Genomic DNA, 27,054 nt, shown 5'->3' with positions numbered 1-27,054 from the left:
AAATTTAACTAGAAATGACAGAATCTAGAAATTAAAAAAAAAAAAAAAAATTAAGATTTATTAAAATAAACTCTGTTTTTCCCAATTCTATAAACAAACAAACACATCTTTAAAGATTCATATAAGGTGACCACACCCCACCTACTCTCTATTTCAAACACCGAGTAAGATGTGTAAACTCGCTTCAAAATCATTAAATTTTACTAGACATTTTTTCGATAAATATTATTGATTAAAAACTTATTATATATTTATGTTATTATTTTTATAATATAAAATTATTGATTAATATATCTATAATATCATTGATTTGATCATTGGTTTTACCCTATAGTCGGACTAAAATTGGACTAGAGAACCGAAATCCATCCCTTTTTCAATTCACGGTCCAATTTTTAAAGCCTTGATAGTGAGGAAGACAAAAGAATGAAAAACCTCACGTCACGAGGGATTTAGAAAGAAAACAAGAGCATAGAGAGGAGATGGGATGGATGTGGGCCCCGTGAAAGAACAATGCTGCCGGCATCCGAAGAATGGGCCAACGAATTGGGCATGACAACAATCCCAGTTCATATCTATCTCATTATTTGGGGGTTTATAAATTTATATTCGTTAGCTTTTTTTTAGAGTCTGTTTAGATACCATTTATTTCTAAAAACTAAAAATTGAAAACTGAAAATATTATAACAAAATAATTTTTAAATGTGTGAATAGTGCCATAAGACTTAATTTTAAAGTTGTTTTTGTGAAAAGAAGTACTTATAGGTCTCGTGAACAGTTCAGGACCCACACAAAAACGTAGACACAAACATAAGTGAGTGTTTCAGCTAAATCTAAACACTCACTTAATTTAAGTTTTTAAAACTAATCATCAGAAACAAACACTATAAGTTGAAACCAATTTCTAACACAAAGGTTTAAAACTTCCGCTAGACTAACAAGACTTAGGCCATTTTGTTAGTATACCGTTAGTGATATTAGACTTGTTAGTACACTAGATTTTCCATGTTTTAACTTAACCAGTGGCGACTCTAGGAATTTTATTTAGGGTGTTCCTCAATAAGCATAAATTACACAATCTAATAAAAAAAAATTTCTATATTAACAAAAACAATAATAAAAAAAACATGCAAATACATAAAGTTTACAATTGCCTTTTACGTGGTTTTCTTATCAAATATTTACCCATAATTCTAGTAAAACAATAAACAATATACAAAAAACTATCAAATATTAATTATTGTTATTCAGTTGTTTCATTAATTTGTTTGTCTTTTATAAATTATAATTTGTTATATTATTGTTTCATTAATTATAAAATTATTAATTATTTTTTAGCCTAACATAATTTAGTCGTTTAATTTGTTTATTAATTGTCTTCTATAATTTGTTATGTGAATAATTAATATGTATAATGTAATTAAAAGTTGAGTGGGCCATTTCGATACCAGCCTATTTCGATGTACCATTTCAGAATATTTCGAAGTTCCTTAAAATATTATAGATATTATTACTATTATATAAAATAATGAATTAAATTTAATATTTAAATAAAATTGGATTAAAATATTTATTTATAATTTTTTTATAAATAAAATTCACATTTTGGATAGTTATAAACAGTACAAATGTACAATAAATATGAAAGTCAAAGCACCTCTTGTATGTACAAAAAAAATCTTTTACTTCATATATATATATATATATATATATATATAAATTCTAGAAACGGTAGAAATATTACTCTTGGATAAGAATGGTTAAGTTACCAACATCTTATCAACCACTTACTATTTTTTTTTTAAAATAATGAAAAAACAGCCTTTAGCATTCTACTCTAGGTACAGCTGGAAACCAATACATTAAACTTGAAACTTTTTTTTTTTGGTAAAACTTGAAACTATCTAGACTTAGTAATACTTTTGCTGATTTACTGATCTTATGATTTTTTTATTTTTTATTTTTTAAGATTCATATCTTCTAAGAGCATTCGCAGCCCAAATGGCATATGCCATATTTTGGGTCAATTTAACATATAAGCACAAAATAACATCTGCATCCGGACTTGTATAATGCAACTATTGCAAAAAAATTTAGAATTGTGTTACAGTGCAATTCTACATGTAGAATTGCACTGTAGCACAATTCTAAAACAAAAACTATTATTTTATTATCTTTCTCTCTCATCTGTCTCCCTAGCTCTCCCACTCTCTCACACTGTCTCCCACGTCTCTCTCTCTCAGACTTCTCCCTCTCCCTTTGCTCTCAACGCCAAGCCCAGGCCGCCGTTGGCCACTGTCTCCATTGTCTCACCCGGCGTGGTTTGATCGTGGAGATCGTGGTCTAATCATGGAGATTGTGGCAAATCGTGGTTCAGGTGGTGGGATTGTACCTTGGGTTCGAGGAGATTGGGTTTGAGTTCGTGGGGTTCGTGGGGTACGAGAAGATTGAGTATTTGATTTGGAGTGGGATCGATGGCTTGTGTTGCCATTTTGGTTTTGCACATTTAAGATTTTAGGTTGAAGAACAGATTGGTGGCTTATGTTGCCGTTCTGGGTTCTGGTTCTGCGCTTTCTGGGTTCTGGTTCTTTTTTTTTTTTTTTTTTTTCCCTTCTGTTGTGAGTTGTGACGCTAGGTTTTTTTTTTTTAATATGAGTTTTTGCTCCGGTGGGATTTTGGTGGGCAGTGGTGGCGTGGTGGGCATGGTGGAGGCGCAGTGGTGGTGATTGGGCTGTGGAGGCCCGGTGATAGAGGTTGAGGGAAGGTGGAGGGGAAACTTGGGAAAAAAAAATATATATATATTTTATTGTGTAGAAATATTATTTTAATGAGTAGAATAGAAAAATAAAAGTTGGGATGTTGGAGGTATTGTAAAATGGTATGGTATAATTGATAAAGTAGCTTTTTGGGATGGTAAAATAAGATGAGATATAAAAACCGGCTGTGGATGCTCTAAGAGCATTCACATCAGTGTAAATGCAAATTTTCCTTTTGTTTTGTAAAAAAAACTTACTTTTTTTATTTTACACATTTATTTTTACAAAACATTTACATCAATCAGTTTATTCTACACTTTTTTTATTTAAATAATATTTTTCTCATATTTTTTTATTATTCACAACTACCCTGGCCCCACCAACTTTAACACACACGCCATATCTGAACTCTATCTCTTTCTTTTTCTTTTTCACTTTCTTCTTGTTTTCTTTTCCTTCTCCTTCTTTCTTCTTCTCCATTTTTTCTTCTTCAGCGTCTTCGTCTTTCTTCTTCTTTTGCTAATGCTGAAACAAGAAGCTAAAGAGAGAAAACTCTTGGTGGGTAAGCTTTTTTCTGCATTTTCTTCTTGTTCTTTTGCAATTTCGGTTTGATTATTTATATGGGTTTGATGATTTATTTTTTGAGGAGAGGGTTTGATGAATTTGGGATCTTGATTTAGATCAAGTTTGAAGAATTTTATGATTTGTTGTTGGATTTAAGAGAAGATAAAAGGATTAAGAAGGCAGAGGAAGAGAGAGATCGAATGAGAGAGGAGAGATAATCAGATACAAAACCAGTTCCGGGCGAAATCCACATCTCGGCTGGAACGGACTGAATCAATAACATTGGTTGAGGGTGTTCCTAATTTTGGTTGAGGGTATTCCAAATTTTTTTTGTAAGGGTAAACAAATAATTTTTTTTAATTATTATATATAATTTTTTTTTTTTTTTTTCAGGTCAGGGTGTTCTGGGAACACCCTGGCCTAAACATGACGCCGCATCCAGAACACCCTGGCCTAAACGTGACGCCGCATTACTTAACTAACGAACACCCTAACCTGAACGTGGCGCCGCATTACTTAACTAACTAATCTCTCAAAAAAAAAAAAAAGTTGATACTTAAACCTAAGACTAGAGTCTTGTTGACTGGTGGTTACCTCTAGGCTACTAACATGTGGCACTTGGCACTTCTTTATTTTTGAAGGAGTACTAAAATTTAGTTAGGCATGAGAGATTTTGGTTTAAGAACGTCACTACTACACTATCCAGTATCCCCAACCACCATGTCAAGTTGACGATATTTGGGCCAGTCGCGATCTCAGTTCTGCCCTCAGCTATGAATACTGCCTTAGAGATGGTCTCAGCCCAAAGCTTGATGTATCATGTATCCCTCTTTATTATTATTTTTTTTTGGGCGAATAAAATTGACTATTATCAAGTAAAAAAAAGTTAATGGGATTTATAGGATTCATTTTTTAAAACCGACCAGAAAAAGCAGGTTTAAAAGTACTTGCAAGTGTTGCAACATTAATTTATATTTTTTGAAATTTGAATAACTCTTATATCTTTTTAACATAATATATTGTAATCATGATTTTATCTAATCATTTCAGCTAAGATTAAACTTTGTTAACATCATTATCTATATACTTAATCCTCTCTTCAAATTATTTCTTGCACTCGCACCACTCAGGGAGTCAGAGTGGATAAACTAATCTCTTAATTATAAGTATGAATCAACTTTTCACATAAACCTAACCAAATCCTATCATAACTATTAAACTAGAGATATAAAAAGGGTGATTGGAAATTTTTATTGGAAGAGGTTCGGACTAAGGAGTGCGACACCATACAAATTAAAAAACTAGATTCAAACCACGCAATTCATCAAAATGGATCCAAAATGGTAACTCAACTCCTGAAAAGAAGTGTGTGATGGCAACTCTTGTAAAATAAAAGGGTTCTAATAATCTAATGAAGAAACAAATATTTATGTTCCCATTTCCAAATAATCCTTACACCCTTTTTTAAAAATTATTATTAATACAACTAGGACTTCTATTCTAACTAAGAAAGCAATAATAAACAGATAAAGTAGTAGGAAAGAAAATATATAATGCACATGGTTGATCAGACCATAATTTATAATATTGTATTATTTGTATATAATTTTTTGGACTTCAAGAGGTTGTTATTTTCTAAATTTTAGGTATTTTTAATTCTTTTCTAGATAAGTTAAAGTCCACACCAAACATGTTAATCATCAGTTAGTTTAGTATCAGAGCAAGGTTATGTTTCTACCATGGTATAAAGAGAAGCTTGTGGGGAAGACATGTTTCCATAGATGATTTGCATGAATACAATGAGGTTTGATGCAATGCACAACTAGAGGCGCTCATTTAGTGGATAAAGGAATAATTCTATATGCTTTGAAAGTAGCATACCACATCAGCCATTGTTTTTTTTTTAATACAAGATAAAATTTCTACTCTAACCTAATTTAAATGTATATATATGTGAAACTCCTTTTTGGAGACTTGAACCCCTGCCCTTACCCCACAAGCACTTATACTTGTGAAGTGACTATCGCACCAAAGTTATGCAGTGCCATTGTTAATCGGCCTCAAAATTGTCATCCTAAACCGCATATGGAGAAGGGAAATCGTTCGATGTTGATGAGGAGGATAAACACATTGAAAGAGTTTCATTTGTTGATTTGGATTTGCCACCAATCTGCGATGATTACTCCGAAAATTATGAATTTATGTTGAAGGTAAGTTATTTGTGTAATCTAAGAACCATACAAGAGGGTTATGTAAACCAAATGTTTGATGAAAATCTTAAGGGTGTTTTTATGGACATAAAAAATTCAAACGCATTATATATAGCTTGAACAACACCATACGGAGTTTTTTTTTTTGGTGAAATTACAAAGAGATTAATTTTGGCGAAGTTGATAATAGTAAGTTGTTATCAATAAAAGTTATTACCAAGAGGTTTTCTTTATTCTTTTTGTTGGCTAAGCCTAGAGTTCTTGTAGAAGTTAAGTTTTGTGGAAGAGTTATAGTTCTTTGTGTTATGGATTCTGTTTGTACACGCTTAAACTGAATCTCTATATCAATTAAGAACCCTAAGTTAAATGAGAAACTAACAATGAAACAAAAAATAAGAACAATATAAACTAAGACTTAATCTTAATATAGGCTGGCATATTAATTTTTCTCTATGATATTTTCTACCACTAGTTGCTATTGTCTTCTAAACATTGCTTAACCCCAAAATATCGTTACCATTGAATTTGCTAAATTGGAACATTAAAGACAAAATTAATAGCACTATTGTTTAACATGTACTTGGTTAACACCTCAACTTCTAAGTCAGTCTCTACCAAATATCAGTTACTATATTAGTCAAAATGTACTTATCTAGTGCATGAAAAATTATTAGGTATTTTTGGAGTATAGCAACGTTATATTGTCCCCACTTTCATGAATGATAAAAATTCACTTAGTGTATAAAACACTTGTGGATTTTTAGACCCCCCAAATACAAATTTTCCAATTCAAGCTTATATTTTAACAATATATATGCGAAATATGAAATATAAGCAATATCCAATTTAACAAACTACTTTAAGCCATTATCGAAGAGGAAACCGAAGAATTCGGCGAAAAACCTCTCCGCCGCCTTCCAAGCGGTAAATGATCCACTAGAAAATCAGTTGGGATACATGAATAACAATAGACTCTCTAAGCTTAATCTACCCAGTGCACCTAAGCCTTCTAAACTTCTTGCTCCAACAAGGTTATGCCGAACCATGTCTTCTCTAACTTTCTAGATCCCGCAATTAACCCATTACATCAACCAATAGGAATTGGTTCTCTCTTGAATTGCTTCCCAAACACCAAGAACCTTCTCACTACTCTAAATTTGGTGAGGTAAGGATTTGGTTTATGATCCTCTCATGGGTATGACAATGGAGAGAGCGGGAGTAGAGGAATTTGGAGAATCAAGTGTATAAGATTGTGGATGAATCAATCTTGTTTTTCTCTAGGGTTTCTCTCTCAAAATTTTCTCTGGAAACTCTCTACATTTCGTGGGTATGAGGATATTTATAGTAGAGTATGAGATGGAATGTGAAAAGTCATTTTTCAGCAAAATAGGGTGCACTGATGAGTCACTTCGCGACTGGGATGAATCACAAGTTTTAGTCGCCAGTTACCAGACTATACTTTTTGTCCTGTAGTGATCTAACTGTCCTGACTCTTCATCTTCCTACATGCTTCACACGTGTGCTTCATTTTGGCTAGTCACCACTCGCGAGTCAGTCGTGAGTTCCAATCGCTAGTTACCAGCTTGTTACACACTCTTGATCAAATTTTCACACTCTCTCACACACAACTCTTACATTATTCTCACCTAAATACAGGGTTTTTAAATGCTGAATTACAAGCAAATTTGGTATGAAAAAAAAAACCAACATATAGTTGAATAAATTCAACTTTACAAATGATATTATACCACGAGTTTAATTAGTGAAATTTATTGTTAGGTAAGAAAGTAGACTATTGCATATTGAATAATTACATGGATTTTACATTTTTCTTCTTTGGTTTAAAAGAAAATGATTATGTCAGTTGTCAAAGAACAATGAATTATATAATAGAATAGAAGTAACTTATTGAGAAAATTTTCTCGACTTGTGACACCAAACCATGCAGCCATTCTCACTGCTTATGAGTTGCACCTAAAACAAATGAAGTTTAAAAGGTTGTACTTAAAATAGTGCAATTTCAAACAGTTGTAACAAGCAAACCAACTTGTTAATTCTAATGGTCATCATTGACGTGAATACGTTGAAACGTACTTGTTAATCAACACCACAATGGCAATTAAACGTGAAACAGAAGTGTAATTAATTGAACTTAATTTTTAAAAGAAATTATGGATAATTAAGAAAGTGGGATTCAGTTAACTCAAATAGTAAAGTCTCTTGTTGTCGAATAAGAAATCTTAGATTTAAACTCCATCTGCATGCACCAAAATTCAATTGGTGTTTTAGTCTAATTATAAGAATAATTGTTAAGTTTTGACACCTGAAAACACAGTTTGTTTAACCTAATATATTAGCCAAGTTGTTACTTAGGTTAATTATTCAGATTTAGATTAAACATTCATTGCATGAAATAAACACAGTAGAAAAGTAAATAATACAAGATGTAATAACTTAGGAAAACCAATGAAATAACTTGTTTCAAAGTAAAAACTTGGAGGGGGAGGGGGGGAACTATCCCAAGAGAAAAATCCACTATATGAAGTTGAGATTTATAGTCAAGAATATTAATTCGTAGTAAATCTAACACAATTATGGGCACAAACGCTCGCGACAGGTTTTGGGTTTTCCCAAATCTGTGGGAAGTATGCTTTGGCCTATGGTGGACCATGTCGGAGGATGTAAATAGAGTCACCACCTAGATTAGGTTTAGGAACCATAAATATAGCGCCCTTGTGGAAGGATTGATCTTTACCAGAGCATATGTCTGGAGTTTAGGTATGGGGATGAGAAGGTATTAGGCACCCAACCCCACCTGACCCGTAGGTCAGCCTCCACTCATTATGTTCCAAATCCTAATCCCAAAAAAAGGTCTTCTAAAATGTTATTCTAAACTCACATACACTAACATGCATCTAACATCCAAACATGGCAAATGTCCCACACTCATCCATAGCATAAAATTTCTACCATTCATCTAACACATATATATCCAAGGGCAGCAAGTATATCACAAGGCAAAAACGTCAACAAGACATTAATCATCAACCATATTCATCATGTTCATCAATCAAGCATACCATGCTCATCATCCAAATCAAAATACATGTTCATGTAATTATGCATAATTTACCTCACTTACTTCGCTGCATCACAGTACCTATGCATCAATGCATGTTCAAGTTCTTATGAATGTTCATGTGGTTCATCAGAGCATAAACCCTAATTATCAACCTATCAATCCAAGCATATGAAATAAGTTATTCTACTAACCCTAATGCTAAACATGTGAAAACTAGACTCAACACGACCTAAACATGTGATTAAAACTAATCAAAACAAACAAAATAGTAAGAACCCTAAATCTGAGTTTCTGAGCACGAGTATGCGTGCGCATACATGAAGTATGCGTATGCATGCCTTGAGCATGCGCATGCATACGTGCCCAGAAACACAATTTTAAAGCACAACAAAAAAAAAAATCAAACATAACCTAGCATGCTTCTAATATTTAATTCAACCCTTCATTCAAAACATGGTGAGACACAACAAAACAAAATCAAACAAAGCAAAATATATTTCTAAGCATGTATAACAATTAAATCAAATTAAGAACAACAAGAACACAAGTTATAAAAATCCAAATTAAGGAAGAGCCATGAAGACAAACCCATATGGAACACAACTTGGTTGATATTTAATCGACTCCTCAATGTCTACAAAATAAAATCAAATGATAATCAAGGGAATCAAAGTATTCAATAGTTTATAGGTAATCACAACTCAAAAATAAAAAGATGTTCTTGAAAAACTTTTGAAAGAATCTTTGAAAAACGTTTCTTAGAATGAGATAGATAGTTTCTCCCCTAATGAGTAATGAGAGGTTTTGAAGAACCAAAAAATGTGCATAATCTGTGAATGCAAAAGATTCAAGGTTAAAGCAACAACATTAGTGGTTGCAAAATAGAAAAAGTAGTTCATTTTACACATTTTGATTAAAAAAACACCCATATCAGTGGGTGTAAAATTGTGCATAAATGCACAAGTGCTACAGTAACCGTGCATGTCATGACCCAGATCCATAGAACATGAATTTAGATGCATGACTAACTTGCTGAACTTATATAACGTAATAAACATGATTAATCCAAAATAAATTAAAACTCCAAAGAAAAAATACTCTTAAAAAATAAAAAAATAAAATAAAATAAAATAAATAAACCTCTTACAAAAATATAAACTCCACAAATTGGAAATAATCTCAACCATATAAAACTTGAATTACAAAATAAAGGTAACTAAAATTCTATAAGTCTTCAAGTAATACTGAAGTCGCCTACAACTTCCACGCTCTACCTTGCACATTACAAAGCGATCCAAAGGTTCTATATTTTCAACTACACTTTAATCTGAAAACAGTAATTGATGGGGTGAACCACACATCTAGTAAGTAATTATACTACACAACGGAATAGAGTCAAGCAAAGCACGAGTAAATTGATTTTTCACAAACTCATTCAAAGATATCAAAAATAATTATTCCAGAACATATAATGAATCACTTAATACATATGTAATCACATCTTAATATCATTAGAAAACACATACATTTAATTGATCAGAGTACAGTGTCACATATATACATCACATATTCTCACATACAATCTTGTGAGCAGATACCAACATCTAACCCCTGTTGGTGAGGGATCAACACGTATTCCCACATACAATCCTGTGAGCAGATTTATACATATATCTGATCAATTCTAAAAACACTCATTTTGAGTCACATATCACAAAACAAAATATATACAAAATAGAATAATTTTCTTAATATTAACAATTATTTTAGCAATAAAGGCATATCGAATATCACAACATCAAATTGAAACATAAATCAAAACATGCTTGACTCTCTTAGAGCATCAGCATCCCGAAATTCCAATTCTACTCTATTTTACCATCTCAAAAAACCATTTTATCATTATACTATACCATTTTACAATACCTCCAACATCTCAAACTTTTATTTTTTTATTCTACTCATTAAAATAATATATCCCAAAACCCAAATAAAAACAAAAACCCAAATCCCCACTTGCTACCACCACCACGATGAACAACCATCAACCCATCACCAATCCCAAACCCATCAACCCATCAACAACCACAATACCGATCAAACCCATCACCGATCCAAACCCATTAGCATCAATCATAAAAACCTAGCCACGGCACCAAAAAACCCACCACGAACAACCATCAACCCATCACCGATCCCAAACCCATCAACCCATCAACAACCACAGTACCGATCAAACCCATCACCGATCCAAACCCATCAACATCGATCAAAAAAAACCTAGCCATGGCACCAAAAAAACCCACCACGAACAACTATCAACCTATCACCGATCCCAAACCCATCAACCCATCAACAACCACAGCACCGATCAAACCCATCATTGATCTAAACCCATCAACCCAACAAACCCATCAGCACCGATCAAAAAAACCGAGCCACGGCACCAAACAAACCCAGCCATGGCACCAAGGAAAAAAACCCAGCCACCACCAAGCAAACCCACCACAACACCGGCTAGCAACCACCAAGAAAAACCCACAAAAAACCACCACCGATCTTGCTGTTGTTGATCTAGAAATCCATCAACCATGGCAGCAAAGCCACCATGCCAACAAACAGAGAAGAGGGAGATGGAGAGAAAATAGAGAAGAGAGAGGATGAGTAAAAAGAGTGAGAGAAGTTAGTCGGCCAAATAAAATATTGTTTTTGGTTTTAGAATTGTGCTACAATGCAATTCTACCTTTAGAATTGCATTGTAGCAGTATTGCAAAAATTTTTGCAATACTTGGGTTTAGCATTCCCTGATGCAGAGTACTTTGAGGCTTGAAATGCCAAATTCTCCTTACATTTGGCATTAGCATTCCCAGTGCTGATGCTCTTAGGGAACGAATAGGAACTGAGGAATTTATATAAATATTTTTATAATTCTTGAGTGAGTTTGAAAACCCAATTTGCTAAAAGAAACGTCTTAAATACCATTTGAAAAATAAGAATATGACTTTGAAATCACTTGGTTTTAAACAAACTTAAAGAATAAGAACCTTATTAGAAAACTTACTTTGAAACTCAATTATTTTCTGAAAATAGTTTAGTTTAGAAATCATCTTTTAACTGAGATTTGGACATTTAAAACGTTATTTAAAATTCGAAGTTTCTCTTTCAATGATGTAAAGATGCTTTTAATAAACTTTAGAAAACGTAAGCTTAAAAATATGACTTTTGAAAACCTTTGACATCTAAGAACCTAAATGACAAAACTTGTACATATTATGCATAATTACTTACAACACTTGAATCACTTTGAAATTCCAATCAAAACACCCGCCAAAAGTCTCAATACACCCTTATACAGGACCTATAATCAACCAAGAGAATTACTTAATATCTCCCACAAAATATATGGCTTATCGAATTATACAAACTGACTTACTAAGATTATACTTTGTAGAACTAATTCACTTTTAACACTAAAATAAAGTTTCTCTAACCAATAATGTTTCCTTGCATTTATCAAAACTCAGAGGCAGCAGCTAATACTTTAGGATTTAAGTTAAGGACAAAGTTTAGCTACAAAATTAGTTGTAGCCTTAGGCTACAAACTCACTCAATAAAATAAATATTATTGCATATTTTGAAAATCTAACCGTTGAATTGCATGTTTTTTGCGCTCTTAATATACATGTCAAATTTTATGTCAATCGGATATTATTTACTATATAATCTATAAACTTATATTTTTTGTATAATTTTAAATTAAAAAAAACTTGCAATTTAAAAATTTATTGATGACATAGCTATTGATTTTTAATTTTCTTGAAATTTTGTAAACATGGAGAATATAAGAAGAAGATGTAATCCAATGGTGGATTTGTCAAAATTCACCTCCAATAAAAAAATATTTAGTGAGTTTGTAACCTAAGGGTACAACCGATTTTGTAACTAAATTTTGTCCCTAAGTTAATATACATACCCCAAAAGTTAAAGCCATCTGATACATACAAATCCAAAAGAAGACCTGATGGCAACATTCACTTGTTCTAGGGACCCACAGAGGACAACGTGAGAACCATACCCACAGAAGCCAATTCCAAAATTTAATATATAACCTCAATGGGTTTAACAGCATAACCTCAATGAAATGGTGGGCAATATGTCTCCCAATGGCAATGAAAACGGTGGCAAAATCATTGACTTATTATATATATATATGTATTTATGTACATACCCGAAAGAAGATGTAAGCCATAATCATAGATTCTTGAAATTCCGTGGCTCAAATCTAGGATTATATATATATATATATATATTTATATATATATATATATATATATATATATATCCCAATGAAAATGTAACAGGCACACAATAGTTAAGATTTGATCCATGACTTTGTTCATGGATACACACAGTGAGCAAATCTAATCATAAAAGTATAAGTAAAATTTTAAGACCGAATCTAACCTTTTGAACAATCTAACATCACAAACTGATTCCAAGATAAAATTATAACCTTTTAATTCTTTGTTTCTAATGGTAAGAAATCATACCTTGAATAATTTGATTGCCTCTTCAATTGTATGTGTCCAACTTCTAAACTCCAAGGGGAAAAAAAAAAAAAAAAACACACTTCCTAGCCTCCTTAATGATGAAACCCTACTTATGAAAATCCTAATTTATCTTTTCCTTCACTTTATATTTTAACGTATCAGAGATGTGGGCTTGGTGGGGTAGTAGGCTGGAGTTTAAAACTCACTTGCGCTTATCTCTTTAGTCTCCAATAAGCCCATAAAATATCTTCCTCTTTTATTTAATTATTTATTATTTTAATTGCTGCACCAAATTATATGCACTAAAACTTTAATTTTCTCACCTATTTGTAGCACCACAAAATTTTCTACTCCCATCTTACTGTGCACACACATATAGTACCTCAACTTTATATTAATAATGACAATGATAGTGATGATCATAAAATCAAATCGAGGTATATGCACATTTACTATAGCTCTTGCATTTAATATTTTACTATTTTTTTCTCTCTCCTTTACCTTACTCTCTCTTTTTCTCTCTGGTGCTTCTCACTCTCACCTCTCTCTCTCTTTATCTCTGGTCCCTCACTCTCAGTCACCGATCTCTAAAGCAAGCCGCCACTAATGATCTCCAAAGCAAGCTACCACTGATGAATTAAGAAGCAAGTTGTGCCACCTTTGCTCTCATTGTGCCACCACGATCGTTGCCAACGCTCACTTGCTGAAGAAACAAATTGTGATCGCAGTCGAAGAAGCAAGCCATGCCACCTTTGCTCTCATCGTGCCGCTGCGATCGCCACCGAAGCTCACTCGACGAAGAAGCAAATCGCGATTGCCACCGAAGAAGCAAGCCATGCCACCTTTGCTTTCACCGATTTTCTATTTGATTAGTGGGTTTTGGGGTTTTGATCTTTTTAATTCTTTGTTTGATCAATGGGTTTTGGGGTGATGGTGGTTAATGAGGGTGGCTGACGATGGTGGATGATGCTGATGCTTGATGATGGTGGCTGGGTGGGTTGATGGTGGGTTTGGATTGATCGGTGATGGTGGGTGAATATGAATATTTTATTTGAATAAATGTGTATAATAGATAAATTAATGTGAGTGTTTTGTAAAGATGAGGGTGTAAAATAGAAAAAGTAGGTTTTTTTTTTTTTTTTTTTTTTTTTTTGCATCCATTGATGCAGATGCTCTTAGAAAAGAGTTTTGGAAGAATTTATGTAAAAAATCAACTCTCTCTAGCTAGGGTTTGATTTTGGAGGCATAAGGTTATATTTATATGTTTAAACTATGTTTTTCAGACTCATTTAGAGGGCTTTGGACATTTCAAAGGGTCTAGGGGCTGGGGTCCATCAAAGAGGGAGGCTTTGGGCCCTAAAAAATGAAATTATGGGCTTCTAGAAATGACCTTGCGTACGCATACTCCCTAAAAAACCCTAATTTTGACTGCTCAAATGGCCCGACTTCAAACGACCATAACTTATTCGATAAAAATTCAAATTAGGCAAAATTTATATTCAAATTGAAGTATAGGATGTCTACTTTCCAATAAAACAAATCTCATTCAAAAATTCGTTGTGAAGAAAAGTTATGGTCAAAACAATGAGTAAAGGTCATTTTTCAGCATTGTTTTCAAAGCGATTTAAGCACTTTGGAGTTGTGATTACTTCCAAACTATCAAAATAACTTCAATTACCTTTTGTAGACATGTCAAGCTCATCATTGGGACTGGGGACTAAAGTTTATTAACTGAGTATAAAATGAGGTGTCTACAACAGTTATGGTCAAAACAATGAGTAAAGGTCAATTTTCAGCATTGTTTTCAAAGCGATTTAAGCACTTTGGAGTTGTGATTACTTCCAAACTATCAAAATAACTTCAATTACCTTTTGTAGACATGTCAAGCTCATCATTGGGACCGGGGACTAAAGTTTATTAACTGAGTATAAAATGAGATGTCTACAACAGTTACCAAACTAGGCTCTGAACTCCACAGACTTCCTTGATCTTGATTTTTTCTCACAGGAACCACCCATTCATGCCTTAATTTTCAGTACGCTTGATGGCTGAAGGCTTGCCAGCAACTTTACTCCACCAATACTAGCAATATGGATTTGATCTCCAGTAGATGCTTGTAGAGTTAGAAGACACAGAACCTCACAGATCTCACAAGAGTATCTCTCAAGACTTGAAAAACATGTATTATGATTTTCCTTCTATACCTAGCAGTGTTGGACTCAAACCCTAAACGTTTCGCGGGTTGTTAGGCTTCAATTAAAATTTTGCAAATCGCAATTCAATCAATCGAAGCTCTCTCTTGATCGGAAAAAAATCTCTCTTGATCGGTCGAAGCTCTCACTTGATCGTCGAGCTTCACAGTTTTTCAATTCTTCCTTCTGCAGCTTGTATGTTCTTGAATCTTAACTTGTATAAACTTAAGCAATGTCTAAAATAGTTCAAAGACCCTAATATCTAATCCTAAACAAGTTTTTGTTCTTGGTTTGCCAACATACAACATATTTAGAATTTAAACATTTATGACTAAATATTTAAAATCTAACAATCCATTTTAGGAAAATTTTGACATTACTTTTATGGGAAATGAAAAAAGCTGTCAAAATATTAATAACTTTTTTTCTTTTCCTATAAATTTTTTTTTTTAAATGGATTGTTAACCAAATACCCTAAGAACATTAGTTAGTATTTTCAAAAACTTAAAATTCTATAATATCTTTAAAATAAATTATGGAGAAGCAAACTATAGGCATACACACGTATTAACGGGTAGGAAATCATTTTGGAGGAAGAAATAATATTATGGGATCTGATGCAATAAAGAACGTCACGATTACGATGTGAACACCAACCTAGTTCATTGGAGCGTGTGAGAGTGGGGCACATATCACACTTGAGTGCAATCTACGAAGTGATCCAGAAAGAATGGGGTCCATAACCCACATGAGTCTCTGGCATGAGTTGCTCATTTTTTTTGCTAACTTTCCAGTTAGAAATGGCCAAGGAACTAGAATGGATTGCTATAATCATGAGTGCTTGTATAGAAAGTTCCCCTTCAGAAAGAAATTATTGTTGTAAGAAAAATTTTGAATATAAATTTTTACCTTACAAAAAAGCATAGGTACATTGTTTTATTCATGCAGCCTTTAGTGGATTAATGATGCAGTATTCATATATACTTGCTTTCTCTTTGAAAATATCATGGATAGTAATGATAATAACAAGACGCTCTTTCCCCGAATATCAAAGACCAGTCATAGTATGCTGATTGAGAATTTCTTTTCTTTTTTTATTTATTTATTTATTATTTTTTATTATTTTTATGAAATTCTATTTAAATATATATATATATATATATATATGTATTTATTTACTTAAATCAATTACATGACTGAAGTGAACAGTACAAAAAATATGATTTCAACGTTTATCAAAGTTCAGAGATTTATAATTTCAAATATAAGAGAGAGTTTAGTTCAATTTTGACCCAAAGTTTAGGGAGTATTTATGTATATTTCTCTTTAAATAATTGCAGAAATTGAAAGGGTGAGTGGATGCATCCAGAAATGGAGATAATAAACCCTATTCACTAGTGATGTTCAAACCAACTTAATTTAGAGGGCATAATAGATGCGTGCAGCTAATTCTTGGAATATAATAAACTTAAAACAGTTTTAGAGCACTAAAGAAATAAGGGGTTTGGGTTGCAATTCTTTCCTCAATTTATTTCCTTAATTATATTTTATTAACTTCACCATTGAAAATCCATTTATAATTCAAAAGAAGAAAATTAAACTCCACGAGAGATTTCCGAAAAAGAAGCATATAGATTTTGTGAGTTACAAACAAGCACCACTAACTTTGTGAGAGAAATTAAGGGGCTGTTTGGATTCATTTTTTTGATCACTCAATTTCCATCACTCATCACTCATAACTCATCACTCAATTTTTCACACCTATTTGGCACCATCACTCACTTCCCATCACTTAATATTTTTCACATTATTTGTGGACCCCATTTCTGTCACTTGGTCAGATTTTTTTTTCTTCACTTTTCTTTCTTCTTTCTCTATTCTTCAGTTCGTTCTTTTTTCATTTTTCATTTTTCTCCCTTTTCACCTTTCTCATCTTAGATTTCTCATCCAGAACAGAATTAAACATGCATAAATATATTCCAGAACAAACCCAGATTTCTCAATCATAAAAAATAAAAAATAAAAAAGAGCAAACTCAAATTTGCCTAGGCCATTGATGTTGATGTTGCTGTTGCTGCTGTTGTGGCTATGGTGGGTTTCAGAGTTTTTAAGGAGCGGAACGTCGGAAACGATCGGTTGCTGCTGTCGGAACTTGGGCACCTCAGAAACAAGCCAGCCATGGTCTTCTGGTCCATGACCGATTTGACCAAGGCCGCTCCAGCTAACAACCCAGACCCGTTGCCAACTGAGTCAAAACGATCAAACCCATAGCCGCCGCTGCTGCTTCACAATTTCACAAACCCAGATCACCGAACCAATGAAAGAAGAAAGGGAAAAAAAAAAAGTTCAGATCACCTGAACCCAGTGAAAGAAGAAAGAAAAAAAAAAAAAAAAAAAAAAAAAAAAAAAAAAAAAAAAAAAAAAAAACCCAGATCACCGAACCCAGTGAAAGAGAAGAGAAGAAAAAAAAAAGGAAAAAAGGAAAGAACACCAGGGAGACCAAAACCCAGGAGAAGAAAAAAAAAAAAAAAAAAAAAAAGAGGAAGAACACTAGGGAGACTGAACCCAGGAAAAAAAAAAAAAAGAACAGGGGAGACCGAACCCAGGAAAAGAAAGGGAAGAAAAAAAAAAAGGAAAAGGAAAATGTGCGACTGGTACTGTTTGTGGGTCCCTCATGTGTGTTTAATTACAAAAATGTCATTGAGTTATGAGTTATGAAAACTGAGAATTGAGTTACGGAATTTGCCAATTTAAACAGTCCCTAAGTATTTAGCACTATTGTTAAGGCTGTGAATAAATGTTTAGAATTTATTTTGACAATGTATATTATTAAAAAGACAAAGTTTTACTATAGAATTGGTTGTATATTTCTCTTTAAATAATTGTAGCCTTAGGCTACAACTAATTTTGCAGTTAAATTTTATGCTATTAAAAATTAATTATGTTAAATGAAATTGTGCTTAGTTTAAAGAAATGTATACTTTTTTTTAACATTAAATCTTTTTTTTATTAGGATGACTATAATAAATAAATAAAACTAATTGTTTCTTATAAATAAACTCCAAATTTTAAATCACAAGCCTTTTCTATTTTCCTTCGTTCTTTCTTTCCCCAACAATCCCCATCCTTTCTTTTGATAAATACATGCCTAATCAATATATCTTAACTTCGGTTCTTTTTTGAAGTTGATTCTCCACAAGAACATATCCTCAGTAAATCAGGCATACATAATGAAAAGTTATTTTGAGTTAGTCGATATTGGAACATGCCATATTGAGTTCTCATATAAATAATTTTCACTATTATATTCCAAATAAATAATATCAGGTCATGGTTCAATAGGATAAATGGGACAATGACAAAACTATATATGTTTGGCCCCTATGTGAGCTTAATACTTAAAAAAAATAAAAAAAATAACTGCATATTTGATGTAAGTCAATAGACTGAAGTAATTCAAATGTTAGTTGCTAATTATATTATGAATAATAATATATATTTAGCAAATGAATCAAACTCAAACCCAAACCAAGTTTAAATAAACTGAGTTTAAGTTTGACTATTAAACAAAAAGAGTTTAAATATAATAATATATTTGTGAAATAAGTTTTTATATTAAAAAAAAAAAAAACTTATATAGACTTGATATTAAATTGAGTAAGTTTGTAATTAATTTTCAAATTTTCTCAAAAAAAAAAAAAACATTTCCAAATTATTATTAATTATAACCTATTAGTAATGTAAATAGTCAAGTTGTAATACAAATTATATATAGTTTTTAACAATATAAATTCAACAAATTGAATTTTTATAAATTTATTAATAAAATAATTCTATCAAGTTAACTCAAATAATATAATTTCTTTTATAATTTAATTATAAATTATTAGCATAGAATTTGTGAAAGTTAAAAATTTACAAGAAAAAAAAATATCAATCAAGTAACTCTTGATCAACAAGCTCAAACTTATTAGACATGACAATTATCTAAGTTTAAACATGAAATCTATTTTGTTTATGAGTTCAAGTTGGACTCATGGTTCAAAATAAAATAAAATGAATAATTAATCATTTTTAATTCTTGGTTTGGATCATTTACAGTTTTACATGTTATCGACCAAGTGATTGAGTGGCTAAGTCCCTATTAACTAGTAGTTTTAAAAGTGAGTAATGTAAAATTGATGTCACTACATTAACTAATTTAAGATTTTGGGTTAAGCGTATTCAAAAATATTATTTCAAGTTTTCAATAAGAAAATGCATGTTTGCTCAAATGAAGTATATGGTACTACTACAAATGGCAGGAAAAATGAAGGGGGAGAAAAATGAAATCCACATAGGCACTTCCCAACTAAAAAGCAAAGTTCCCAAAATGTTATATCAAGTTTTGGCTTATAAAAACTTTTAATTCTGTACTCAGATGAATTCGCTGGTACTATAATTAATGACAGAAAATTGATAAGAAAAATTAAAAAATAAGTGAAAAGAACAAAGGCACTTCACAAGCTTTTTTTTTTGTGGAGAAAGTCCACTTCACAAGCTGAAAGCAAAGTTCCTATCAATATTATACTAGTGTAGTGGGACTATGGGATCTCTAAGATCGCATCATTGAAAATAAGTGCAATCTAATAAAAAAGAAAAAGGAATTGTATGCTGATGGAAGCTTAAAAAAATCCATACTATTTATTTTTCTTTCAAATACTACTACTATACTATATAAGCATCCTTAATTTTAGAATAATACTTGAATAATGCTAAGTTCAATTATTTTTTTTATCAATTTAAGTATTTGGTACAAGTAGGTCTAGACTTCTTTATCTAAAGACATAAATTTAATTGGTGAGTGAAAGAGAGAGAGAGAGAGAGTATAATAAATAATTTTTTTGTTCATCATTCAATGATTATAATTTTGTTGGCACGCTAGCTCACAAAATAATGATTACTTCTTATAGACTAGCTAGAGTGAAGAAAAAAAAAACTTTATTTGAATTCTTTTCCTTATCAATAGTTGTGGAATTAAATTAACTTTTTTCCTATGCTATTTATCCACAAAACTCTGCAAAATTATTCCAACAAAGGATGAGTTATGGAAGAAAGAAAAAAGAAGAAGAAATTGAAAGAAAGAATCTAATTAGCAAAAAATAAAACTGAGAGAGAGAGATACAAGCTTTGTATCATATATATGGCCCATTCTTCCTACAATATTCTAATTGAGAACTTCCCATACATGAAGCCTTGTATCATATATAGCTCAAAGGAAAAATTAATAAGATACAAGCTTGATTATCTAAAATTAGATAGCACTGAAACAGTTAATACTTGGAATTGAGAATGCATAGCATCATGAGCAATCAGCCTTAGATTTCAGCAGATTGACTGCTTATGATGTTATTATCATTCCATGTAAACTCCAGCCAAATTAATTCTAGCTGCTTGTCAAAACCCGCCGCCGTAGGCCGGAGCCCAAAAATCAGCTCCATTGTCATTTCCTACAAGTTGAGTGCAAGACACTGGAACCAAGCACAACCCTCTACTCTTTAAGTCCCTTGGCTTATCCTGTGTATCCTGATCATATCATCCAAAATAAGAATCTTGGAAACCCTGATACCTTCTATACAACCATCCAATTCTATTTTTCTAATATGTTTCATTTCAAAAAGTATTCTATTTTGCAAATAAAAAAAAATTGAGACAATTAACTAGATTATCTTTGTAACTATTGTATGTGAAACTTCTGTGGAACTAAGATGATGTATACTTTTTTGTATATTGTATAATACTTGCAATGATGGAGATGACACTAATGATTACTATGCTAAATAAATATTTAATAAGCAAGTAAGTCAATTGAAGGAGAAAAAACTAATTTCATGAACCAGCTTTTGTATATATAAAAGATAGAGTACCTGGTTAGGAGCTTCCTTTCTTTTTAGGCAGGCGTCATTCAACAACTAGATGGGCAAAAAAAGGGGAAAAGTATTAGTATTTTCAATCTTTTTCAACTCTTTCATGATTCCAAAGTAATTAAGCAGTCACAAATTATACTTTTCTTTAACCTTTATTAATAAAAAAAGTTTTATAAAGCTGAGAACCTTGTTCTTTCAATGCTTTTCCATATATGAATATTTTAGTTTATAAGATGCTTTCCATTGCAAAGGCTCCTCTACTAATTGCCTTTAAGGAAGTGATGGATCCAATAAAGCATACCTGTCCGGGGTCTTCAGGAAATACACCATTTCTTTCTCCTTGAACCTAAAACAATTTCTTTCTAGTCAATTTTAAATTTTTATACCAATAAGTTTAGTAATACTATATTTGTTACAATTTTTCTTCATAATGGCTGGCATATCTGATTGTAATTAGTGTCTAATAAAAAATAATTTCAACAGTGGACCCTAGTGTAAAAATAATGTTAAATCATCACAAGATTCACAACAAGCTATATCAACAATTACAAAAAAATTGTCAAATATATTGTTATCCTAACATTACTCATTTTATATGGAGAAATATGTGGACCCAACTTTTGTGCCATGGTTCTTACCACAACTTTGATATAATCAAGTACGTTGTAGAAAAAATAATGAATTCACAATTAAAGTGATTGTTAATCACTTTAAATGAATGGTAATATTAACAGATACCCTTAGAGCAATTGTTAATAAACTATAATAAAAAAAATTTTGACACATTTTTTATGTGAAATATAAAAAATTGTCAACAATATTTATTGTTTTATTATTCTTCCAATAAAATATTTTTAAAAATAATTTCTAAATTAATAAATCTTACAAAAATTGTGGCAGAAATTATTTATATACAGCAAACATGCTGTAGAAACTTGTGGCCTACTTTTTTTTTGAGAGAGAGAGAATTTTTGTTGGGCTTTGGGAAATGGGAAATGGTATATATGGGTACTTACAGACTGCTGGCTCCTCATGTTTTTGGATGCATTACCAAAGTAAGGAGAGCTAAGGGCCTGCATTATTCAAGGGGGAAAAAAAGAACAAAATTTATAACTTTCATAACTAAAGGATGTTTAGAAAACGCATGAATTATTGAAACTTTAACTGCATGCTCTCACTGACATAATTGCAGAGAGTATAATATGTAGAAGGTACATCACCTCAATTTGACCTTGAAGGAATCTGATATACCCAATGGCTTCTAACAAGACAGAAGCAGTGTCAGTCTGCAAAAGTGAAACACACCACAACACCCCACTCATCTTTTTCATCTTCTTTAATGTTAAAAGGGAAAACCCATATGTAAATAAAGATAAAGAACTAATAAGAGCTTCGAAATGCGTATGAAAAATAAATAAATAAATAAAAATTCTTTTCATGGGTTATACTGTATAGTTGTATCATTATTTTTACCCAAAAAAAAAAGAGAGAAAGGAATAGAAGAAACCACTTTGTTTCATTTTCTGGTGCAGGGTTTGGTTTATACCTTTCCAAATGGGGAAACTAGCTGGTGAAGGGATGTTATTCTATCACCAAGCTTCTCCTTTCTCACCTGCTTCACAAATAAACATGTATATGAGGAAAATCAGAATATATATCACTTTGTTTTATTTGTTAATAAAGTCTATATAGCCTGTCAAAATCAAATGGCTTGTAGATTATATACCGTTTTGTTTTCTTTCGTTCCTTTATTTTTGTTTTTGTTTTTTTTTTTCCTTTCTGCTATTGTGTAGTTACTACTTACTAACAAAAGAATAAAACATGCTTAAAGAAATGACAATCATGAAAGACACACATACAAGCCACAAACACAGTCACAGCAGAGAGAGAGAGAGACAGAGATTCTAATTATGTCACCTTTAAAGGTGGTTGGCCAGAAGTTGAAGAGGGCTGAACCCTAGCTTTCTTATATGCCCCACCAGTGGCTGAGCTAGTACTCTTGTGAAAGGGAGCCAAAATAAAAAAGAACAAAATAAAAACCACATGTTTAGGAAATATGTAGTCTTTGTTGAAGAAAATAATAATTTTTGCATAAAAGAAAATTGAAAAAAAAAAATGTAACAATTTCTCTCTTTCTCTCTCTCTTACCTCAGATGAATGATCTAAATTTTGATTGCTCCCATCCATCTTCTTATAAGAGAAGTCCAAGATGTTATTATTACTTAAGCTGGTGACACAAGACCTAGGAGAAGAAACTGGCATGATTTGCTGAGACCAAGCAGCTGGTCTAGGAAGCGCTTGAAATTCTTCATGATCTTCAAGACCGTACAAGTTACTGTTTTGGGAAATCTCTTGTTTTACTACATCAACATTAACGGGAAGTACTCTTTGAGATTGATTCAAGATTTGGTCCTCCCAATTTTCTAACTTTTTAGGTTGAAAATGACTCAGACGAAAGCTTTCTTCATCGCTTGCAGACAATCCACCTCTGGAAAATAATCACCAAACATGAAACCCCAAAAGCGTGTCATTAATTACTGAAATCAAAACCCAAGTCAGGTTAACCAAATCCAAACAATAATAAGCAGAGAGAGAGAGAGAGAGAGAGAGGAGCTAAGATCAAAACCCCATGAGACATAAAAGTTAATATAGTACATAACAAAGACATGAAAACACAATGATTTACACATAAACAAAGGCCAGGGAAGCATGTGAAAGCCAGTATAAAGAGATGTATATGTAAGAATCAAGCTGAACTAATAGAGAGAGAGAGAGAGAGAGAGAGAGAGAGAAGAGTTGGTGTGTATGTTACAATAGTAGTTGGCTCCATGACTGTGGAAGCTCCTGGTTTTCTGCTGCCAGAGGATTGAAAGGAAGTGAAGAAGATCCAAGTGCATATTGAGGAGGCAAGAGAGATGGTGGAGGCATGCTCCACCAGTTAGGGTTTCCAGCCATCATTTGTTGCACTAAAAAATGACTCTGCAAAACACTTCAAAAATTCCTTCCCTTTCCTTTCTTCTTAAACTTTCTCTCTTCACTTTGTCACATGTCCTTGTATGTGCACCCAAACAAGCCTTTGCAAAAGCATTGACAGTTCTGTTTTTGCTTTCTTTCTCGGATGAGGTTGAAGAAACTTAACACTATGACCTTAAAAGAATTTTATAGAGGGTGGGGTTCAGAAACTTTGTATATGTTTCTTTTCTTTACCTTGTTGTTTCATTTGTTTATTCTTGCTTTTACTTTATTATAAAGTGGGGCAGAAAAAGCTGGTGGGCTGTGTTTTCAGCCATAAACTAATGGTATAAATGTAGGAGCTTACTTCCTTAATTTGGGGTTGTACCTTGGGATTGTCTTGGGGTTATGGTTGGAGTAGGGTTAGGAAATATAATAGTATTGAGATCAATAGAATATGCTTTCTTTATTTGATACTGGTGCAATAATTATCTTAAAGAAACAAAAATACAAAATCCAAGTGGCTGAATAAAGTAGACATAAGACAATGTTCCCAAAATTTTCTTATATATGCTGCTAGTATTTTGTATAAATTAAGTAATTGTGCACATTAGTTTGGAAAATAAGGTATAGATATCACAATTTAAGGCCAAGAGCTTACACTTGAATTTCTCCTCCACACTTATTTTAAGGAAAAAAGAAAGGACATCGCAATTTCAAGTAAATCATAATCACAGCAGTCAAACTTATAAGTCTAGCTCCCCTCAATGAGTAGAATCTAATACATGAAAATGAATTTTTAAATAAGAGGCAGAAATAAAAAATTAGGTTTGAAGCCCAAACTCTGATCATGTGCTCTAATAAAATTGGATAAAATTTAGTTATTCTTGTATTGACATGTAATGAATATAAATACACACACGCATGAGACCTCTTGATTGTTGGGTTGCTATACAAAGGAAAGAATAATATTACAGCAATAAATAGTTACACAATTCAAATTCAAAATAACATTTCATCGAGTTCATCTATAGCACCTCCAATATTTTTGGACGTATGATAGTCATCATTAAGTTATTAACCCATGTGAAGTAAATTGCTAGTAAATGTAACAAAGTTACTATAATGTGTGACCCAGTTGTTGCCTATCCCTTTTTTTGTTTTTTGAAAAGAGAGTTTCAATCTATGGCATCCGCTCTTGATGATAGCTCTTTATTATCAGACCAAAACACCAATCAGTTTTTGATGTAGGCGGGGATTGAACTCCAAATTTCTTATACAACTATCAGAGATTTTACCAGTTAAGTTAATTGGAACTCACAAAAAGAATGAGAAATTGTTGCCTATCCAAATGGCATAAAATGAATTTTTAAAAAAAGAAAAAAAGAAGCATGAGTAATCGTGTGATGTGGTATAATCTAATATTGGATTTGCAGTAAATACTGACTCTATCATAGTTTAACTTGTAAAAAAAAAGGGTAAAATACTATTTTGATCCTTAAACTTTACAACAAGTTTATTTTTGGTCTCTAAACTTTAAAAAACTTTTTTCATCCCTAAACTTTGTAAAGAGTTTTTTCAATAGTTTATAAACAAAAATAGGGATGAAAAAAGAACTTTTTTAACAGTTTATGGATAAAAAACAAACTTTTGGTAAAATTTAAGGACATGTATAAAACATTTTCAATAGTTTAAAGATGAAAAATGAACTTTTCAATAGTTTAGGGACAAAAAAAGATATTCTTAAAGTTTAGGGATGAAAAACAAACTTTTGATAAAATTTAGGAATCAAAATAGTATTTTACCCAAAAAATTACTAAGGAGTTTTTGTTTAATATTACATTAGTTATTAATGAATGTGAAAAAAATCACTGTTAATTACAACTCTATTACTAATGAAGGTACCATAAAGAAAGTGTGAGTATTGTTTTATTTCCCACATAATTTAAGGCATAATATATATATATATATATATATTTGAATTTGCAATTATAAGTTGTTCATATTCAAATTCATATTGAATATGTCTAAAAATACTTCAGGTTCAACTCTTAAAAATTAAAAAATAAATGAAATTTTAGAGTTAGTTTGGCATCCTATATATTTCGTTAGTACTTTATTTGTTGAAATAAGTTAGCTCCTTTATAAATAAATTAAAACAAAAAAAAAAAAAAAAAACCAAAAAACAAAACAAAAGGCTAGTTTATTTGCTAAAAGGTGAGACGAAATGTGAATTTAAACAAATGACCTGGCTAAACAATAGACTACTAAATGAGCACTTGATGCTAGATATAGAGATATGAACAAGCATCCTGCTCCAACTCCTTTGAATGAACTACCATGAAAGGATAAAAATTTTCTCTAAATTGTGTTAGAGATTAATTCTCTTCCAACCTACTATGTGTTCAGAGGAAGAGTGAGATTGGATCATAAGTGTCTACGCAAGATAGGTCTAGGTCAGGGTGGAATTAGACATTTGGTAATCTCTTAAGGGGGGAGACCAAAATTGTTGAGAGTGAGAGACAATAAGCGGTGATAGTAAAAAATAAAATAGAAAAAACGAGTGCTTTGGGATGGAAATATGGTGTATATGCATATAAAAGACAAGATGGGTAAAATCCGTCCCTACCTCATCACCTATTTGGAGCAAGAAAAACCCATGTGGGAAGCTATTTCGTGATTTCGATTTGGAACAATATATAAGAGATTAAAATCATAAATTGATGTGGTGGAGTGACCACAAGGTGTGGGGGATAAGGATCAAAGTTCAAGTCTCCAAGTGGGAACTTCATACACATATATACTTAGATTATGTTAAAGTAGAAATTCTATCTTGTATAAA

General features: G+C 31.9%; 1 protein-coding gene across 4 annotated transcripts; it reads right to left on the bottom strand.

Moving 5' to 3' along the window:
* Positions 1-20,467: 20,467 nt before the first annotated feature.
* Positions 20,468-24,503, bottom strand: LOC115992870 (transcription factor bHLH68-like). 4 transcript variants are annotated; one of them, XM_031117101.1, is made up of 9 exons: positions 24,073-24,502; positions 23,409-23,748; positions 23,178-23,258; positions 22,807-22,875; positions 22,481-22,546; positions 22,277-22,333; positions 21,562-21,606; positions 21,261-21,305; positions 20,468-20,919 (listed from the first exon to the last, which is right to left on the bottom strand). In XM_031117101.1, exons 1-9 carry the CDS (start codon positions 24,216-24,218, stop codon positions 20,791-20,793), a joined length of 978 nt encoding a protein of 325 aa, XP_030972961.1. In that variant the 5' UTR covers positions 24,219-24,502; the 3' UTR covers positions 20,468-20,790. The 4 variants fall into 4 exon arrangements, with proteins under 4 accessions (XP_030972961.1, XP_030972962.1, XP_030972963.1 ...); XM_031117102.1 differs by having other exon boundaries at positions 22,807-22,872; positions 24,073-24,500; XM_031117103.1 differs by lacking the exon at positions 21,562-21,606 and having other exon boundaries at positions 20,503-20,919; positions 24,073-24,503.
* Positions 24,504-27,054: the final 2,551 nt, after the last annotated feature.

This window comes from Quercus lobata, chromosome 5, assembly GCF_001633185.2.
Source record: "Quercus lobata isolate SW786 chromosome 5, ValleyOak3.0 Primary Assembly, whole genome shotgun sequence".
In the NCBI taxonomy this organism is placed as follows: domain Eukaryota; kingdom Viridiplantae; phylum Streptophyta; class Magnoliopsida; order Fagales; family Fagaceae; genus Quercus; species Quercus lobata.
Note: the sequence above shows the minus strand (reverse complement) of the source record. Positions and strands in the feature narration are given on the sequence as shown.

Bases quoted from the DNA above. Each gene is read 5' to 3' on its own strand.
- LOC115992870 (XM_031117101.1), bottom strand. From the start codon at position 24,218: ATGATGGCTGGAAACCCTAACTGGTGGAGCATGCCTCCACCATCTCTC. The intron at 22,876-23,177 runs GTGACATAATTA...TTATTTGTGAAG, and splicing joins CTGGCCAACCACCTTTAAAG to CAGGTGAGAAAGGAGAAGCT. The intron at 21,306-21,561 runs GTATGCTTTATT...TTGCCCATCTAG, and splicing joins TTCCTGAAGACCCCGGACAG to TTGTTGAATGACGCCTGCCT.